The sequence below is a fragment of the Dipodomys merriami genome, unplaced genomic scaffold (assembly GCF_024711535.1).
Source record: "Dipodomys merriami isolate MVZ:Mamm:240054 unplaced genomic scaffold, mDipMer1.0.p SCAF_411, whole genome shotgun sequence".
Classification (NCBI taxonomy): domain Eukaryota; kingdom Metazoa; phylum Chordata; class Mammalia; order Rodentia; family Heteromyidae; genus Dipodomys; species Dipodomys merriami.
This window is the reverse complement of record NW_027205727.1, coordinates 583979-604800: the sequence shown is the minus strand read 5'-3', so window position 1 is coordinate 604800 and position 20822 is coordinate 583979. Positions and strand designations below refer to the sequence as shown.

The window sequence follows — 20822 nt, the reverse complement described above, 5'->3', positions numbered from 1 at the left end:
TAATGTGGGCAACCAATATTCCCCCAAAATCTGCAGCAATGGCTAAGAGTCCACTGAACCTCAATAGCAAACAGAGACCCAAACTTATTATACCATGGTTCTATCAAGTGAACATGCAATGTAAGTCAAGAGGATTGCATAGTAAGCTAGGATTACTCATGCAGTTAGTAAGAACACAATTGTTCCTGCAAGAGGCATGAAACACCACTCCACCCTTGAAAACCATACCCAGCCCAACTACTAGCATCTATGTATATATAACACAAGTTTGCACAGTAAATGATACAAAACTATGAAACAGGACATGTCTCTGAAAGAGAGGTATGGGATGGTGAGAGGCATTAGTTCAAATAGGCCTCATGGCAGCAACCAGGCTCAAGATGTCAGGGTGAGCTTGTCCACACAAACTGACAAACATGGGAGCCAGCAAGGTACCACTGATCATGTCACTCCTCTGAGACCAGTCCTGCCTTACATACTGAGAGACTCCTACCACCAGAACAGTGAACAAGATGTGAAATCCACAGGTCCTGCAGATCGATGGATCATCGCAACAATGGGAATGGCTGGGCATAGTGGAATCCAAGATGGATGCACTACATCTCCTATCAAAGGAATTCTACAAGTGTTATGCATAAGCTCCATCTTTTTCTATTGGTTCACCTTTTCCTCCAGAGGAAGTCAGAACCATAATATATCCCAGAATACCTTACCATACTTGTACCTTCTACCTCAGGATCTGCAATAGTCAATAACTGTGATCAATGAAATAAGAGGATATAATATTTGTATAATGACACTTACACATCTGTGAGCAATGAACAATTCAAAGATAATGTAGGAAGTAAATTCTATTTATACTACTACAATAAACATACTACTTAGAAATGAATGTTTGAAAAATGTAACCAAGAACAAGGACAACTATGGGACACAGCTAGCCTAGGAAGCACCCATCTTTACCTGATCCTTATCTCCTTGCTTCTCAGGAACTTACTTTTAACTTTTACAGAAAGAAAGAATTCTTTTTCCTTCGTATTTTATAGGTGCTCCAATGTTGCCATGTATACATCCAAATGTACCTCACGATCTCCATTTTCATGAGGAATAGCTAAGGTTCACTAAAAGAGGGATGGAAAACCCTTACACTGGAGGACTGAATATCAGGCATGAAAATTTTCTACACAATCCTTCCCAATCATGATGTGGGGAAAGGATCATCAACAACCACAACAAACCCTTAAGAGACAAGCTTGATGTCTGATATGAGGGACGGAGGCAAAAGATTTATTCCACAGTGTAATGGATACAGTCTGGGAAGACAAGTCTTAGGTCCCCTAGATATGTGGCCTAGACTTGCTGACAGGAACTTCTAGGTTCAGAGAAGAGGTAGACAATCAAAACAAAACAGGATATGAAAAACAGAAAAGTAAAAAACAGACTGGTTTGGAGCAAGTAATCAAGCTTCACATGAACATGGACTTGCCCTGAACTCTACCTCCTCCCACATTGATCCTGATCTACCTAGACAACCATTTTTTTTGAAGAGTCTTGGAGGAGGAGTACCATTTTCTAAGAAACCCCAGGGAGGACACTTTTCACTAGTCCCCTGAAGCAATTAATAAAAGAAAGGCAAGTACAGCACAGCAAATGCTCACAGACAGTGCCCAAGCTCTGAGTTCAAGCCACAGGACCAACAACAAAACGAGGGAAAAACTTTATAAGGAAAGGCAAATTTCAGACACAAATAACCAAAAACTCCTTAAAACTTCATAGATGGAATTTGGGAGTTTCTGGGAAAGTAATGAGTAGAATTTGACAAATCAATTTAATTCATAGATTATAAAGTATATCTGTCTTTAAATTCTGTTTATTTTATGCCAGTATATATATTAGAGCAGGGGAAGATGATGCCAGAATCAATCAGTTTACTGTCTTAAAGTACTTTTTTTTTTTTTTTGGTCGATCTTGTGGCTTGAACCCAGACTGAGCAGTGTCCCTGCGTTTTTCAGCACAAAGTAAGCTCTCTACCACTTGAGCCACAAGGCCACTTCCATTTTTTTGGTAGTTAGTTGGAGATAAGACTTATGAACTTTCCTGCCCAGGCTGGATTTGAACTGGGATCCTCATATCTCAGCTTCCTTAGTACCTAGGATTACAGGCATGAGCCATTGGCACCCAGCTGCAAATACCTTTGTAAAGTGAGAGGGAAGATATTCAAAAATTTAAGGAAAAACAGAGACATAATTTACATTCAGCAGAACGTACTTCATGAACAAAAACAAAAATAAAAACTACATAGTTTCATAACCTCAATTATATTAAATGAACTAATAATTAAAAAGCCAAATTATGCCATGCTCCTAATACATTTGTGTTTTTAATTGGTCTCACAATATTTATGTTGGTAAACTGAATTTTCAAGAAGAAACTCACCTATGTTCCCGCAGCTGGGACAGAAAGTTTCCCATGCATCCTTGCACACTTAGGAGCAAGTGTCTTGTGCCAGTCAAAACCCTGTAACAAGCCCACTTCCTCTAGGTGAATTGTGAATCACATTCTGGGAATTGTAGTTTCTATGGAGGCATAGATCCTTTGAAAGTGTGTGTGGGTGAGGGAGGGATGGGGAGAGGGAATCTGGGGAGGAGGTAGAAGAGGGGCCAATGCCTCCTTGCCCACTGTTGGTGTTTTTAGTTTGCAAATTCGGGTTACTTTGCTTTTCCCTTGCTGCTGGAAGTGCTCTGAAATGCAGCTTTGCACTCCATAGTCAGAGCCAAGAGGTAGAAGCCCACCTTCTCTTTTTCAGGGGAACTTGGGAGCTGTAACATGGAGCAATCTGAGGCTCCTAGCCAGAGTCTGCCCTTCCCATCTTTCCCCAGTCTGTGCTGCCATTACGGCTTGTTCCTCCAGGTGCCAGAAAGTGGCTCACAAACCTCTGATTTTTGAGACAAGGAGAGTCAGGATTTGTGCATTTATCCTCCTGAACCTAGCGATTCTGGTACTCAGCCATGTGACTTTATAAACTTGCGTTTTGTGAATTGAAGCCAATCAATGGTAAACATTCCTTGAAAATGTCTTATATAAACATATTGATCCTCTTTTCATCCTCTGCACTTCCTATGGCTTTTGAAATTTTCAAAATGCTGCTGGCACTGATATACTCCAATTGATGTGTCTGTTCTGACACATTATAATTTCTCCACTAATATAGTTAGCCTATTTTACATCACTTAAAATGAGAGAGAATGGCTGGGCAGGTGGTTCAGTGGTAGAGTTCTTGCCTTGTGTAAATGAAGCCCTGGGTTTGATTCCTCAGAACCTCATAAGCAGAAAAAGCCAGCAGTGTACTGTGGCTCAAGTAGTAGAGTGCTAGCTTTGAACTGAAGGTCACAGGGACAGTGCCCAGGCTCAGAGTTCAGGCCACACACCGACAAAAAAAAATGAGAGAGATTGCCTATAACTGTACACCAAAAAAAATTGTTAAAATACAATTTGAATACAATACAATGCCCTAGATATGTGTCTGCCTGTCCTGATTCTTGAATCAAGGTCTGGAATATGACCTTGAATTTATTTGGTTCAATGTAAATTTTCTGCCACTTAAGCCGCATTTGCACTTCCCATTACTTTGGTAGTTTATTGGAGATAAGTCTCTCAGACTTTTATATCCCCCTGGCTTCAATCTGTGATCCTTGTAGTGTTCCTTCATATCTATCCCAGGGGAACACAAGCAGGCACAGGAGATAGATTATTATAAGGTTTATTAGCATTTGTCCCTCTTCTGCTTGCAACAGGATCTGGGGGGCAGGAAGTGAGTAAGTACATGCTCAGGTGTGTCTGAGATGACAGAGGGAGTGGCCAGGTATATGGAGGGAACTCTAGGTCTGGGAGAAGCTCAGGTCTGGGTGGAGCTGAGGACTTAAGGTGAGGATAATACTAACTTTCCTCAGATCTCAGCCTTCTCAATACCTAAGATTACAGCTATTAGACATGATAGCCCAGTTACAATGCTTTTTTTAAAATTCAGTTTATATTCTAATGAAATAATATGAAATAGAAGACTTGAAAATTTTAAGGCAGGATGTTCAGTCAGTAATGTGTATGAGGACAGTCCAAATCCCAAAACACACAGAAAATGCCCCACCTTGAAATCTGTAACACTCCTGATCTTAAGTATTGTGAATGTGAACACTTAGTCTATAATAAATTCTTTTAAGTTTTTCAAAGTAAGAAACATTCTTGTGACAGAAAAACCCAGTAGTAATGTGCAAGTATTGCTTTTAAAGGATTCTTATTGTCTTTCTGAGCAAAAACAACCTCAATGATGTATACAGTATATATTTTCAATTTTTGTATATGTCACTGTAAAGGTCATATATTTTATATTAACATTTACCATTCTACATAATTGTAAAACTACACCAATACTCTGGATAATAGAATATCCTGTGTAATCAACCAAGAAGTACAAGCAAAAGCACATTGTGATATAATTTGTTGGTTTTAATTTTGATGGTTCTACATTTGGGGGTATATTTTCTGTTAATATTGTTTAGTAACACATAAGACTTCAATCTTCTGGTGCCTTGGCTGGGGATGGTTGACTGGGATTTTGTCACTCTTCTGACCAGCATTTTAGGTTGCATCTTTCTGAGGCCCTGTATCTCCAGCAGAATGGACATGGTTCTTAATATGACTACTTAGGAAAGTGAGGGACTTCTTAATCTGTGTTTATTTCATCATTACTGATGTACCTTTGGCCAAAGCAGTTTCAAACTCAAATTGCAAGTCACTGTACAAGGTATGCTAATGATTTGGATAAAGGGAAACGTGCCATTTGACAACCATTATTGAAATATTATAAAACAAATACATGTTGTATATATTTTATCTCTATAACTTTGTGTGAAAATGCTGTTCATAACATACATGTGTTTGCATATGTAAATAAATGAGGTAGACTACAAATACTCAATGGAGTCCTAAGATATCTTTAAGTTACATTAATAGAAAAATAGTTTATATATCCCTAAGTGTATTTCAGTGATAACTTTTAGTGAACAGGTGGCATGTTTTCCTTTTTTGGTTTCAATTTTTCAACAATATTTTGTACGAGCTTTAGTTTTTATTCGATCTTTAAGCATATTAACCTAGATATGAATTGCTTTTATACTGTAGATCTATCTTCTAATGGACCATGTGTATGTCTTTTCTTTAGGGGTGGGGATCCGGTCATGGGGCCTGAACTCTGGGCCTGGGCACTGTCCCTTAGCTCTTCAGCTCAAGGCTAGCGCTCTACCACTTGAGCACAGCACCACTTCCAGCTTTTTTCTTTTTGCTTATGTGGTGCTGAGGAATTGAACCCAGGACCTCAGGCATGCAAGGCAAGTGCTCTACCATTGAGCCACCTTCCAAGCCCCTGTGCATATGTCTTTAGTGGACAGTTTTATGCTCTTATTAAGACAGGAATGATTCTTCTCCCATAAGAAGGCTTTATGCTTTTCCAGCCCACATGTCATGTTTTGAGCAAGAACATCTAGGGTAAAATCACACAGGTTCTTTTCTGACTCGCTTATTTGCCTTCGCTCCTACCCATGGTTCCAGAATCTTCATTCATTGTCAACAGCAAGAAAGAATGAAAGGCTCTCCAGTGAGATTCTTTTATTTCTCACTTTGTTTGACATTCCATTATGAACCTAAGGGTGTCCAAGATTGAAGAAGAGAAAAAAAAAAGATTCAGCTTCAGAAACATGTTTCTAAAAAAGCTAATGATGTAGCTGGGCGCCAGTGGCTCATACCTGTAATCCTAGCTCCTCAGGAGGCCGAGAGCTGAGGATCAGGGTTCAGAGCCAGCCCGGGCAGGAAAATCTGTGAGAGTCTTATCTCAAACCACTAGAAAACCAGAAGTGGCACTGTGGCTCAAGTGGTAGAGCACTCGCCTTGAGCTGAAGAGAACAGAGTCAGCGCCCAAACACAGAGTTCAAGCCCCATGACCGACAAAAAAAAAAAAAAAAAAAAAAAAAAAGCTAAAGATGGCTTGGAGATTTAGCAGATTATAAAATCTGACATTCTAAGTTAAGTGCAGATATGCTTCAGTTTGTTTCTACTTTTTTTTTTATTTAAAACTATGTCCATACTAGCATGTATAAAATAGTTATTTTATCAGAATTTTTATTTGAATTTTTCTCATGACTACTGATATTAAACTACTTTTATATTTTAATATACTACATGTGTGCCACGGGAGTCTGCTTAGCATGGAACACCTGCTATCAGATCTGAGAATGGGGCTTGAAAGAAGCCTACCTCCTGGAAAGGCTGGCAAGCCCCTGGGAAAGATGTGTTACTGTTCCTGTTTCTCTTTTCTTCACTGTATAAGAGTGCCCATTAATCTTTTACTGTTCCTGCTGCTTGTTCTATTTACTCATGCTCAATGTTCCCTTATTCAAGGCTCTTTCTTGGAAGTGATGACGACTCCAACGTCTGATGAGTGTTCTGAGAATATGACTAACTCACCAGAGTTAAGTGCTACCCTAAAAGCCCCTCTTATGGAGGCTATTAGACAAGTCATAAATGAAAATAAAAGTATTGGGGGTTTCATGACGTCACTTCAGCAGAAGGAATTGTTTGTAAGAAATATACAAGAAGCCGTAGGCATGGCTAGAGCAGAAAGACTGTATGGCTATTGGAGACTTTCCTTTAATCCTGAAGCATATACAATAGACTCATATAGATATCCTGTAGATAAGAAAGATGTAGAGGGATATTTAGACCAAAAGCTAAATAAGATTCCTAAAAGGTTGGTAAATGGAAGGTGGCAATGGCTTATCAGAGGAAAATGGTGGGATCCTCCATTATCTAGAGGACCCCAAGACTTCCCCCAGATCCATAGCCTTTTACAGGTGTGTATGATAAGGAAGGCAACCGTTGGGGCTGAGAAGGTGGCTCAGTGGTAGAGCGCATGCCTTGCATGCCAGAGGCCCTGGGTTCAATTCCTCAGCACCACATAAGCAAAAAGAAAAAAGCCAGAAGTGGCTCAAGTGGTAGAGTGCTAGCCTTGAGCTGAAGAGCTGAGGGACAGTGCCCAGGCCCAGAGTTCAGGCCCCATGACTGGACCCAAAAAAACAAACAAACAAAGGATGGCAACCATTGGGTAAATTACTTAGGAGAAAGAACTTCCTATTACTCTCTTTCATTTACTGAGAGACTTGCTAGAATTAGGCCTCCTTGGTGCTTACTATCAAAAAAGAAGGAACAAGGAAGATCTTATGAGACAGTTAAGGCCTTTATGGAGAAGAGTAATCGATTATGTGAAAGGGTTACCGAGAAGACACTATGAGACTAAATTTGATATATGGCCAGATTTAACTAAGTATACTAAATATCATGATTTGGGCCACAAATTAGGGACCCTCTAAAGAATGGCAAAGAAGCACAGTTGCTTAGAAAAGATTTGAAACACATAAAGTACAAAACTAAACAAAAGTAACTATGAAGTACTAGAGTTCATGCCTTTCTGTTCAGCACCTTGCCCATATGCTCTGGTTAATGGTTAATAGGTGATAAACATCGAAACCAATTGTATTTCTTAAAAATAGAGGTAAAGCTGAAAACAAGTGCCTATTGTCATAGCTCGTCATCCAAAAAAACAAGATCAGGTGACCAGCTGGTGACCATCCAAGAACGAAGCCTTGCAGCAAGATTGTGTAACCTTTTGCCCTTTCTCATGGAGACTTTTGCTATAAAAGCTTGTTATCCTCTGCAATAAATCGCACTCAGCATTCACTCTTCTTGTGTGTGAGTTGTCTGTTTGCCATCTCCCCACCTATTCCAGTTCCTCCACTAGGTGTCTTCCATCGTCCCAACAGAGCCCGTCCGCGGCACTAGTATAAATAGAATTTACTTCCTACATTATTTTTGAATTGTTCATTGCTCACAGAATAAGTCTAATTATTTGTTATACCAAGATTATATCCTCTTCCTTCATTCATCTCAATGATTGTCTGTTGCAGATCCTGAGGTAGCATGTACAAGTATGGTAAGGTACTCAGGGATAGATTATGGCTCTGACTTCTTATGGAGGAAAAGGTGAATGAATGGAAAACATGGAGCTCATGCATAACACTTGTAGAATTCCTTTGGCAGGAGATGTGGTGCACCCCTCATGGGTTCCACTATGCCCAGAGATTCCTGTGGTTAATCTGATCCACCACCATGGAGGGCCTGTGGATTATGGAGAGCCTGTGGATTTCACATCTTGCCTACTGTTGTGGTGGTGGAAGTCTCCCAATATGCACTGCACGACTGGGCTCAGAGGAGTAACATTATCAGTGGTACCTTGCTGGCCCTCATGTTTGTCAGCCTGTTTGGACAAGCTCACCCTGACATTTGCAACTGGCTGCTGCTGATGCTTCTTGGAATGATGCCTCTCTTCATCCCATACCTCGGTATCAGAGACCTGTCCTGTTTCATGGTTTTGTATCATTTACTGTGCAAGGTTGTATTATGTATCCATACATGCTGGTAGTTGAGCTAGGTATGGTTTTCAAGGGTGGGGTGGTTTTTGATGCCTCTAGCAGGAACAATTGTGTTCTCACTAACTGCATAAATACTCCGAGATTACTATGCAATCACCTTAACTTATGTTGCCTGTTTAGTTGATAGAACCATTATGGTATAAAAAGTTTGGGTCTCTGTTTGCTATTGAGGTTTAGAGGGTGCTTAGCCATTGGTGCAGATTTTTGGGAATATTGGTTGCCTGCATTTTTGCTACCCTAAATGTTCTTGCTAGTGCTACTGCTTCTGCTGTGAACCTTATCCAAACCATATATACAGCACAACATGTTAATACTTTGGCTTGATATGTTTCTGGTTCCCTGGGATGCAGGTGGGCTTAGATAAAAAGATTGTGATATGTTTTATGATTTGGAAACAGCAATGATGTATGTTGATAATCAGGTAGATGTGCTAAAGACCCAGTTAAAAATGATGTGCCATGCTAATGGTTAGTACATCTGTGTTATTCCTCTTAAATAGGATGGAAATATGATTTGGGCCAATATCCAGTGACATATTTGAGCAATCTAGTCCTTTGATAAGTTTTTTTTTTGCGTCCGGTCATGGAGCCTGAACTCTGTGCCTGGGTGCTGTCCTTCAGCTCTTCTCCTCAAGGCTAGCGGGCTACCACTTGAGCCACAGTGCCACTTCTGGCTTTTTTCTTTTTGCTTATGTGGTGCTGAGGATTCAAACTCAGGACCTCATGCATGCAAGGCAAGTGCTCTTCTACTGAGCCACCTTCCCAACCCTCCTTTGATAAATTAAGCTTAGACGTTATGCAGGTTCAGGGTCAGAAATCTGATATTGGTCACTCCACCCTATAGGTAGCACACCCTGAAGACTTAGCTGCATCAGTTCTCCATTTCCTGCAGGGATTCAACCTGGGAAATAGCACTCCTTTTACCATTTCTTAGGCATTTTCCTGTTTCTTGTTTTGGTATTCCTTTTTGTTCCGTTCTTCCTGAGCTGTATGATCTGCTGCTTTTTCCAGGTTCAGGCTGATAGACACTTGCTCAATTTACAAAATAAAAAGGAGGACTTGTTACAGACCCGGAGGTGCCAGGAGCTGGCAAGGTGTAAGCAAAAGCTCCACAACCATGGACTGCAACCTTCAGGGTTATAAGTACTTGCCCTTTTCATAGGAGGGTGTGTTCCTTCTAGCTTCTGGGCCTGGGGCCTTACCTGTAGGAGTTTGGTGGACAAAGGTTGAACTAGACTGAGGAAGGATGCATATGATCTGCAGTTGTTGCCACATTGAGTCCTAGAACAATGTGATGCAAGAACTGGACAGATATAGAAAATGTCTATAGCTAATGATATTGCTGAAATAAGAGAGATTCATCATTGGCCTTGTCTCTGTCTCTTCCATTATTATTCCCTTGTTCTTCTGGAGCACTGCTGGAGTTGTGGCTGGCCCCAGCAGTGGTAGTATGCTTTACCTAGCATGCATGAAGCCCTGGGTTCAAGTCCTCACTACCACATACACAGAAAAGCAAAATGTGGTATTGTCACTTAAGTAGTAGGGTGCTAGTCTTGAGCAAAAGAAGTTCAGTGACAGAGTTCAAGCCCCAGCGTTGGGACATAAAACACAAGAAATGCAAGCTGGGTGCTGGTACCTCATGTCTGTAATCCTCACTGTTCAATAGGCTGAAACCTGAGGATCCCAGTTCAAAGTCAGCCTGGCCACCAACATGTGTGAAACACTTATCTCCAGTGACCACTAGAAATCCAGAAGTGTGTTGTGGCTCACATGGTAGAGCACTTGAGCTCAGACATGGTTCCCAGGCTCAGAGTACAAGTGCCATGACCGACCAAAAAACAAAAAAAAGGATAAAAGAATAAATAAATGCATCAGAAATATAGGCTTGAACAATGAAAACTACCCTTCACATGTTGTCTTGGAAGCACTAAAGTTCTTTCTGATCCTTTTCTCCTCACATCTCAAAAATTTACTTTTACAGGATGAAATTAGGTTTTCTTTATATTAATAGAGGTGCTTTTAAGTTGAAGTCTACACATCCAAATATGCCCTTTGATTCCCATTTTCATGAGGAATAGTTCAGGTCCACAAAAGAGACATGGAAAACACATACACTGGAGCACTAAAATCAGTTGTGACAGTTTCCAATCCAAACCATCACAATTATAGTGTATGTAAAGGTTCACCAAAAATCACAATAAACCCTTAAGAGACAAGTATAGGATCTCTGATTATGAGAGAGGGAGACTGATGCAGACCCTGGGGTGCCTGCCAGGAGCAGGCAAACTGTGAGCAAAGGATTCACAGCCATTGACTCCCACCCTCAGGACTGCAAGTCCTTGCCCTTTCTTGGTTTGAGGAAGTGTGTGTTCTAGCTGTTTGGCCTGGGGCTTTAAGTGAAGGGAGGCTTTGGTGGAAAAGATAGATTGAAATAGAATGAAGAAAGATGTGTGCTGTTTGCACTTTTTGGCAGAGTGGGCCTAGACCAATATTACACAAGCATTTGAGAAATATAGCAGAATTGTGCCATCAGCCATCTCTCTGTATCCTTAATTATTAACCCATTGGTCCACAGAAATCTTGCTTGGGCTTTGATGGGACTGTGGCAGAAGACAAAGATTTATTCCACAGCTTAATGGATAAGGTCTGAGAGGACAAGTCAGAGGTCCCCTAGATATGTAGCCTAAAGCTACTGAGAGGAACTTTTAGGATCAGAGAAGAGGTAAGAATTCTAAAGATTTTCACATGCAAAATGAGAAGACAAGAGCAGAGTGGTTTGTAAATGATTAAGATTCACATCAATATAGACCTACACTAAACTTCACTCTTCTACTCACCTGCATTCATTCTGACCCCCAAACCACTCTCTTTGTAGGAAAATCGGGGAAATGTGCCATGCTCTTAAGAATCCCTGTGAGGAAATTTTTCACTAGTTATCTGAAGAAATTACTAAAGGAAATCCAAGTAGAGCACAGCAAATGCTCACAGACATTGCCCAAACTCTGGGTTGAAGCCTCAGGACCAACAGCAAAAAGAAAAAAACATAAACCCCTTAAATGAAAAGCAAAATTCAGAAACAGCCAAAAACTCATTTTCATTTAATAGATAGAATTGGGGATTTTCTGGAAAATTAATTGTTAGATTTTTGCGAAATCCAAATCAACACAAGGATTATGGTGCATATCCACATAACCATCTTCCTATTCTATGCCTGTGTGTACATTACAGCAATGGAAAATGACCCGGTATAAGTTCAGTGTCTATGAGTAGCTTTGTAAGATGAGAGGGGAGGTATTAAACAATGTAAAGCTAAACAGAGATATAATTTACATTCAGCAGAACACAGGCATAGAACAAAAAAATGGATGAGAAACACAGTCTCATAACCTCAATTTCATTATTAGAACTAAGTACCAAAAAGTCAATGCATCCAATTCTCCCCATATATATCCATTTTCTGGTTGGCCTTACAATATTTCATGAAGGAAACATTGGTTTTGAAAAAGAAACTCAGCTTCCACAGCAGGGAGAGAAAAATCGCAATGCATCCACGCACTCTTGTGACCAGAAGTGTGGCAAGATGGCGCAGAGCATTGTGGGAATTGTAGTCTCCTTGGAAAACTTTTGGTTTGAAAGTCCTGAGTTGTTTTTGTTTTTTGGAGGGCGGAAGTGGAGGAGAGATCCTTTTGCGCATGCATCTCCCCGCCCCCCATGGGCGTTTCAAATCTGCCCCTTCTGGATTCTTTCCTTTGCCTTGCTGCTGGCAGTGCCCTGAGGTACAGTTTGGCCTTCCTTAGGTGGGAGCCAGGAGGCAGGCACCCAGCTCTGTGCAGTGGAGCTTGGGAGGTGTAACTTGAAGGAATCTCAAGCTTTGGAACTAATGTCAGGTAGGAACTGTGCGATTGCTGCCGGAGTCTGTCCTCCACGGGTTTCTTTTTCTTTTTCTGTTTCTGTTTTTTTTGGTCATTGGTGGGGCTTGAATTCTGGGCCTGCAAGCACCGTTCCTGAGCTCCTCAGCTCACAAGGAGAGCTTTACACTTGAGCCAAAGCACCCGCTTTCCCCTCCACACTTTTCTCCAGTCTGGGGTTGATAATTTGCTTGAGGTTCAGGTGTTTGTGCTGCCATTAGCTTCTGGGCTGCAAGAACCTGATTCCCAAATGTCTGAGACCAAGCTTGGTGATTCTGCAGACAAGGAGAGCCCAAGAGCTGTGCATTTGGACTCCAAGACCAAGGGATTCTTCTATTAACATATGTGATTTTATTTGCTTTGCCCAGGTGTAAGAGGAGTACAGGAAGAATTCTGGTGAAATTGTGAGGTGTGTGCCTGCCTTGAGTCTTCTTACATTGCAGTTGTATTTGGGGCTTCTGTGTTCTTTCTCCTAGAGATATTTTAATCTGTTTGGCTTGAGGTTTTAATCTCCTGGCTTGAGTTCATAGGTGTTTGTACATGACCCTGTTTCTAGAAACAGTTTTACACAGGATATTGGAGCAGTGAGTGCTAGTCCTGTATTTTTAGGAATGAAGTTTAGCAATGTTTGAAGCAGAGTACCCTATGAATAGGAATCTCCATCCTAAATGGACAGACCTTGTCAATTCTGAGAAGCCCTAAAGGGAAGAACAAAAAAGCACAGGAAGGGGAAGATGTTGCTAGCTTCCCTTGCCTTATGCAAAAATTGTTGCTACTTCACTGAGCACCAGATTCACGTGGTATTCTTTCCTACACCACTCTCAGTCATTTTGTGTTGTTTCAGGATTGTAACTAATTCATAGAAGTCATGATCAGCTGGCTTGAGGAATAAACCAGAGCCTAGATATCAGAGGATACCTGAGGCTGTGGTTTGCGATGGTGGCATAATTGTTATGACTGAAAGTATCTATTCATGTACTAGTCCCTAATCCTTTTCTTGCTAATTTATTCAGACTGTTACCACTATGATTTTTAGTATGTAATCATGCAAGATTATCTTAAATGTCTCATCTATGGATTTGCTAATGCTAGCTCTAATCGGTTGGTTGTGCCTGGTAGTGCAGAAAGTGTTGGTCGGGGACATATGGCCTTAAGGAAAAATCACAGAAGAAAACTTGAGGTAATATGTCTTACTCAAGGTTGTATGCTTTGTAGGTGATGCTTATCTTCAGGTGTGTCACTCCTATATGGACTATTTTATGTTGTATCTTTAGGATGGCCAAGGATCTTCCCATGACTGTTTAGGGAACTGAACATTAGGGACTTCTCAAACCTGGGTTTACCTCATCTTTACTCATGTCCCTTTGGCCAAACCATGTTAAATGGCAAATTGCAAGTCATTGCATAGGTTTGCAATGGGTATAGTGAAATGTGCCATTTGACAACCCTGATTGAAATATTATAACACAAGAAATATATTCTGTATATATTTTTCTCTATAACTTTGGGTGAAAACTACTGAGTTACATCATACATGTCTTCCATGGTGTTTAAATATGTAAATGAATGAGTTAGAACACAAATTCCAATGGATTCTTAGGATACCTTTACATTAAAAAAAGTAGTTCATACATCCTGAAGTATATTCAGTAATAACTACTTTTAGTGGCAATGTGATATGTTTTTGCTTTCAGTTAATCAATAATTTTTGTAGGAACATTCACTTTTACAAATGTAGTATGTATATAAATATAGAAATTACTTGGTTTAATAATATCTATCTACCAGGAAATGGACTGGATTTGTGTTTATTGGAGACTTGAATGCTTTGCCTGAGACATTAAAGATTCTTTTCTTATAACATGACTTTACCGTTTTCCAGCCCATGTATTATGTTTGCAAGAGGAAATTCTGGGCCCCAAAATCTCACAGATTCATTTCTGAATAGATCATTTGTCTTATATCCCAGCCATGCTTCCAGAATCTTCTGCTCATTGTCAGCAGCAAGACAGAATGAATGGATCTCTGGTGAGTTGTTTTTTTATTTCTCATTAGTTTTCCATCCCATTATAGGGACCAAAAGATATCCAAGAATTTAAAACATTACCAACCACACAGATTCAGCCTCAGGGGCACATTCATAAATCAGATAAAGATGGCTTATAGATTACCAGATAAAGATTGCTTGTAGGTTTAGCAGATTAAATGGTTATATTCTTTCTAAGTTGAATGCAGATTGCCTTCAGAATGTCTAGATTTCGTCTTGTCATAAAATGTAATCAAATCTGTTATGTGATGTAATGACACCGAGCAGGTTACATCTCATGGAAGGTGAAGGATAGATCACAACCAGATCACATCCTCATGAGTACCATTAAACTATCTCAATGAAATTTTCCTGGAGTTGCTGAAATAGTGTTGTGGTCACACACACACACATTCATGTGTTTAAGGAATGATTAACCTATATGTAGTTAAATTACTCTCTATATATACTTGTTGGACGACTTCATGGTCTTGGTCTTACTTGAAACTTAGGCTATGTTTGTTGCTAAACTTTAGGGTCTTTCTACAAATTCCTGTTTGTTTTCTAAAGTATCCTCACAAGATTTCTTTCCTTTATTTTCTCTCTCTATTTTTGATTTTCTACTCACTAGTGTTGGTTATTTTTCTCTTTATCTTTGTATCTATCTTTCTATCATTTTTCTTACTTTTCTCATTCCCTCTTTCCTCCATATGTGTCTCAGTTGTTTCTTTTCTTCAAATGATCTATCCGAGAAATAGCTTTTCTTTTTTTTTTTTTTTTTTTTTTTTTTTTTTTTTTGTCGGTCGTGGGGCTTGAACTCTGGGCCTGGGCGCTGTCCTTCAGCTCTTCAGCTCAAGGCTAGCGCTCTACCACTTGAGCTACAGCGCCACTTCCCGTTTTCTGGAGGTTTATTGGAGATAGGAGTCTCACGGTCTCTCCTGCCCGGGCTGGCTTTGAACCACGATCCTCAGATCTCAGCCTCCTGAGTAGCTAGGATTACAGGCATGAGCCACCAGCGCCCGGCTGAAATAGCTTTTCTTAATGATCTTATTTTGCTGACATTGCTCTTAGCATTGACATTTTTCTTACCCATTGTATAGGAAAAATGTTGCGTAGAGAGTTCTACAGGATTCCAGAAACAAAGAAAATTAGAGAAATAACATAAATGAATAGACGTAGGAGAAACCAGGGGTCCCGAGACTCTCTGGTACTTGGTCCCTGGGTACCAGCAAGCAAGCATAGTTCCTTGAGTGCACACAAGGAAGATTACTATTGATAACATGCAAAAATGAAGTATCTATATTTATAGTACAATCAGAGCCACAACAGTCTGTGAGGGAAACATGTTTCCTCATTCTCCTGAGACAGAAGACTGGCTCCCAGAGAAAATGCAGACATGAAGTTCACCTTACCTAGCCTTCAAGGTCAACAGCACCTCAGTTTCAGATGCTATCTTTTCAACAGTAAGGCAAAGGCCTGTACTCCAGTCTCATAACCCTCTCCAGAATTCTCTTTTAAGCCTTCTGTGACCAGCTCTCAGTGCTCTCAATGCTGTCAGGCTGGAATTCCAACCTCTCAAACCTTTTCCCCTTCAGCTCAATTTCAGAGTTCCCTACAGAAAAGTACTTACTTCCCCCAATTTATACAGTACAAGAAAATCAGTTTTCTCCTGATTCTGTTATCTTTGGTCTAACTTCATTTGATGTTGTATTCTGTTTTGTTTTTCCTTCCCGCTACTTTTGAATATTTTCATTCACTGACAGTTTATGATAGGAACTGGTTTTGATTTTTAAAAAATACAGTGACAAGGTGTTCTCTATTAGAAATATCACTTGTTGCGAACTCTCACAGATGATTGCTGAGGAATTGATTTTGATCTCTGAGGAATTTTGCTGTTAACTAGCACAAGTGGAAATATATCCTTAGGGATCTACTGGAGAAATGACTCAGGAATATGTGACACATTTGAGCATTTGGTCATATTTATCATTTTTGTCATCTTGAGTGTTCCTTGAGCCTCTATACATTTTCCTCCACCTTCCATGAAGCCTATTAAAATGAAAATCTTTTAAAGGAGTATTTTATTCCCCTCTCATCTATATTTTGTATTGTAGAATGTAGGCAAAGTTTACAAAACTTCATGGTAGCAGTTCTTTTTTACATAGGATTTTAATATCAGAGTATCTATGACCACATTTCAATATTTAATATTTAAACCAAACATGGTTAACCTAGGATATTTTTATGTGGGAACTCAATCAAAACTTATCAGGGCCAAATAAATCATTAGCTATTTTCTGGAGTACTATTAGTGCTTTTTAACATTCATGTGGACACTGCTTCTCATAGATCTAGTAATGTTCTATGTTCTGTATTCCACGTGATACCCTGAATGTGCGCTGCTTGCTTATGAGAGTACTTGTTAATAGAAGGTCTAATTAGGATTTATGGTGGAGCAGTATATGTAAATGCAGAAAAAAATATTAGATTAATTCACTGTCAAACTGATATGTACTAAAATTTTATGAAAAAATGATAATATAATTTTTAAGACACCTCCTTAGATTTAATGTTGTCATGCCATGTGTCCTTAGAATTTTTATCTTGTCTCTATTGCCAGCAGCAGAAATATGATTGCATGCATTAGAGAAACTGTAATTTTTTATTGGACTCAGGGCTTGAATTATGGGCCTGGTTATTGTCCCTCAGGTCTTCAGGTCAAGGTAAGTGCTCTACCACTTGAGTCACAGTGCTACTTTGAGTTTTCTGGTGGTTTATTGGACATAAGAGTCTCAGGGACTTTCCTGCCTGGGCTGGCCTTGAACCTTGATTACAGGCATTAGCCACCAGTGCCCTGCCAATCTGTGCATTTTAATGACCAGGTTTATATGTTGTCAAATATTTCTAATTTGCTATTTAATTTCGCCAGTGAATAGAGAACACAGCAAGCTGCAAACATTTTACATAAGACAAAAGCATACCTGCAGCATAATGAAATTCCAGATTGGAATTCTCATGACCCAGGTCTGATTTCTTCATGTAAATATGCCATTACAGAAGCTGATGTCATTTGATGATGTGGCTGTGGACTTCACCTGGAAGGAGTGGCGGGATCTGGATACTAGTCAGCGAACCCTTCACAGAGATGTAATGCTGGAGACCTATAGCAACCTAATGTCCTTGGGTAAGCAAAGGTCGCTTTTAATTGGAATATCAAGTGCTTTTATTTTGTAGATATTTGACTATTTATGATATTTAAGTATAAGATTCCAGTCCATTCCCAGGTAAAAAACTGCTAGTGGGAGCTTTGTGTTGTTTGCCTTTCATAGTACTGCATGAGCCACATCTCCATTTTGGCTTTTGTTTTGGGGTATATTCTGGGTTTCCATGCCCAGGTTGGTTTCAAGCCTGCCTCTTCTGATCTCACCTCCTAATTGAAGGGTTACAGGTATAAGCCTTTGCATCATTACATTTCTTAAAAAAAAAAAACATTCCACTTCACGGGAAGTGTCATTTCTTTGTAAGGGAAACTTCACCTTCATTATATGTAACTCAAGAGCTAATTTTATTCTCATTCTTTAAGAAGGCAAATCAGTAGTTGGCAAAAGTTCTAAACTATGATCCACTAATAGGAGACTGAGTTCCCAGCCTTGGGGTGATTATTATAGGTGGATCTACAGTCTAGAGAGAATATACATTATTACTGACAGTATGATCTGGAAATCAGTAGTTGAAAGTGTGCATTTGTAAGCCAAACTTGACACAGGGTTTAGTGCTTCAAGCTTGGAATCCTAGATACTTTGGAGGCTGAAATCTGAAGATTTTAGTTTGAAGCCAGCAACTGTAGAAAAATGACCATGAGACTCTTATCTCCAATTAACAATTCAAAAACTATAAATGTAGCCAAGACACAAAGTGGTAGAATGCTAGCTTTTAGCAAAAGAGCTGAGTTCAAGCCACACAATTGGCACAATAAACTAAAAGCTGGGGGAAACTCCACCATGGAGCTGTTAAGAATTGAGAAACCATGGGCTGGCAAGATGGATCAGTGGTAGAGTGATTGCCTTGCATGCTTGAGGCCCTGTGTTCGATTCCTCAGCACCACATAATCAGAAAAAAAAAGCTGGAATTGCCATTGTGGCTGAAGTGATAGAGTGCTAGCCTTGTGCTTAAGAGCTGAGAGACAGCTCCCAGGCCCAGAGTTCAGGCCCCACAACTGGACCCACCCCCTACAAAAACAATTAAGACACCAGATTTAGGAGCAACCTTGTGAACAGGATGTCTGCGACCTTACATTAATGATGACCCAGCAAGAACAGCAGTTCTCCACTATTTCTTAATCACAGGGCACTGTGTTCCTAAACCTAAATTAATTGTGAAGCTGGAGCAAGGGGCAGAACCATGGGTAAGAGAAGCCTCAGACAAGAATTTCACAGGTGAGTTAAAGCATCTTGAATGGTGATGATAAATCCAGAGTCCAGTTGATCTCTTTATCTTGAGCTTTACAGAGTGATAGTATTCCTAGAGCCCCTGAGTCATATGTGGGAGAGAACTAGGTGATCCTTTGTATCAAGGTATTGTCAATCCAGAATTCACGTGGAGACAAACTGAATTTGGTGTGCCAGTGTACTTAATGTTAGCAATTCTCTTTGTCTGTAGAGAAGTCATTCTTAAAGGACAATAAGAAATGTAGAAAGGAGATCTCATTTTCTTTTAAACTAGTATTATGCAGGTAGGAAGAAAATAGGTGTATGCTAGGGCTGCTATCCTCTGATCCGGACAATTTCTTATCAGTCGTGCTAGGCATGGAGGGAGATTCAGAATCAAAGCATTAAGAGTACATAGATGAATACTTTCAGTAAATATTTCCTTGAGAAAAATAGCAAAATCTTAAACACAGAAAAACATTATTTTCCATTGTAAAATGTCAGTACTACTTTCTTAATTACTACATTGCAGAGAAAAGTATATTTCTGCATAAAGCAATGCTTTGATATTTGAAAATCTTGTAACAGATGGGAGAAAATATCTTTACATTAAGGAATTTATAGATCTCATTTATGTTTTTGTCTATCTTTCTATTACTCATTTTAGATGCCCCTGAAATGGAGGATGTGATTAGCACCTGTCAGGAAAGTCACAATAAATATCTCTCTGAAGTAGCAATCATGAATAGTAACTCAGGGGAGGAAAAAGTGAGACTTGTAAGAAGTTTTCATTTGAGCTCCATACAGAAGTCAGAACTGATTAAGAATAATGCGAACTCCTTAGGGATGAGGACAGAAAAGTTCACTGGCTGTCAGAACATGGGTGTTTTCAGTGAACCTGTTAAGATGTGTGCTGCATACAGTCCTCATGTGTCTTCTGTAGTTGAAGAATATAAACAATGTGAAAAGTCTTTCACTGAGAAGACACACCCTGTTGTCCCTCAGAGAACACACACAGGAGAGAAACCTTATGAATGTAACGTGTGTCGAAAGTCTTTCACCCAGAAATCAAAGCTTACTAGGCACCAGAGAACACACAAAACAGAGAAACCTTTTGAATGTAACATTTGCGGAAAGTCTTTAACCTGCAAGGCATATCTTACTAGACACCAGAGAACACACAGAGAGAAAATTTATGAATGTAACTTGTGTGGAAAGTCCTTCACCAGGAAGTCAACTCTCACTGTCCATCAGAGAACACACACAGGAGAGAAACCTTATGAGTGTAACTTGTGTGGAAAGTCTTTCACCCAGAAGTCACAACTTACTGTCCACCAGAGAACACACACAGGAGAGAAACCTCATGAATGTAACGTGTGTGGAAAGTCTTTCGCCAAGAAGTCAACCCTTACTGTCCACCAGAGAACACACACAGGAGAGAAACCTTATGAATGTAACATATGTAGAAAATCTTTCACCAAGAAGATACACCTTACTGTCCACCAGAGAACACACACAGGAGAGAAATTTTATGAATGTAAGCTATGTGGAAAGTCTTTCACCCAGAAGTCAAACCTCACTGTCCATCAGAAAACACACAGGAAAGAAACCTTATCAATGTTATATGTGTGGAAGGATTGTCAGCCAGAAACTACAACTTACTGTCCACCAGAGAGCACACACAGGAGAGAAATTTTATGAATGTAAGCTATGTGGAAAGTCTTTCACCCAGAAAATACACCTTTCTGTACATCAGGAAAAATCCACCAGAGAGAAATGCTATGTATGTAGCAGGCATGGAAATTCCTTCACCTGGAAGGCACAACTTAACATCCACCACAGACACAAGGAGAGAAACCTTATGAATGCAACCAGTGTGGAAAGACCTGGAGGTCACAGCTTAACACACATAAGTTGATTCACAC

At 39.8% G+C, this 20822-nt stretch overlaps 1 protein-coding gene across 1 annotated transcript in view; it reads left to right on the top strand.

The window, feature by feature from the left end:
- The window catches only part of LOC138807125 (zinc finger protein 585A-like), an 86662-nt gene that overhangs the window by 56236 nt on the left and 9604 nt on the right, over positions 1-20822 (top strand). Inside the window, 1 exon segment of the mRNA XM_069992689.1 lies at positions 19851-20434. Coding sequence (XP_069848790.1) covers positions 19851-20434 — 584 coding nt within the window.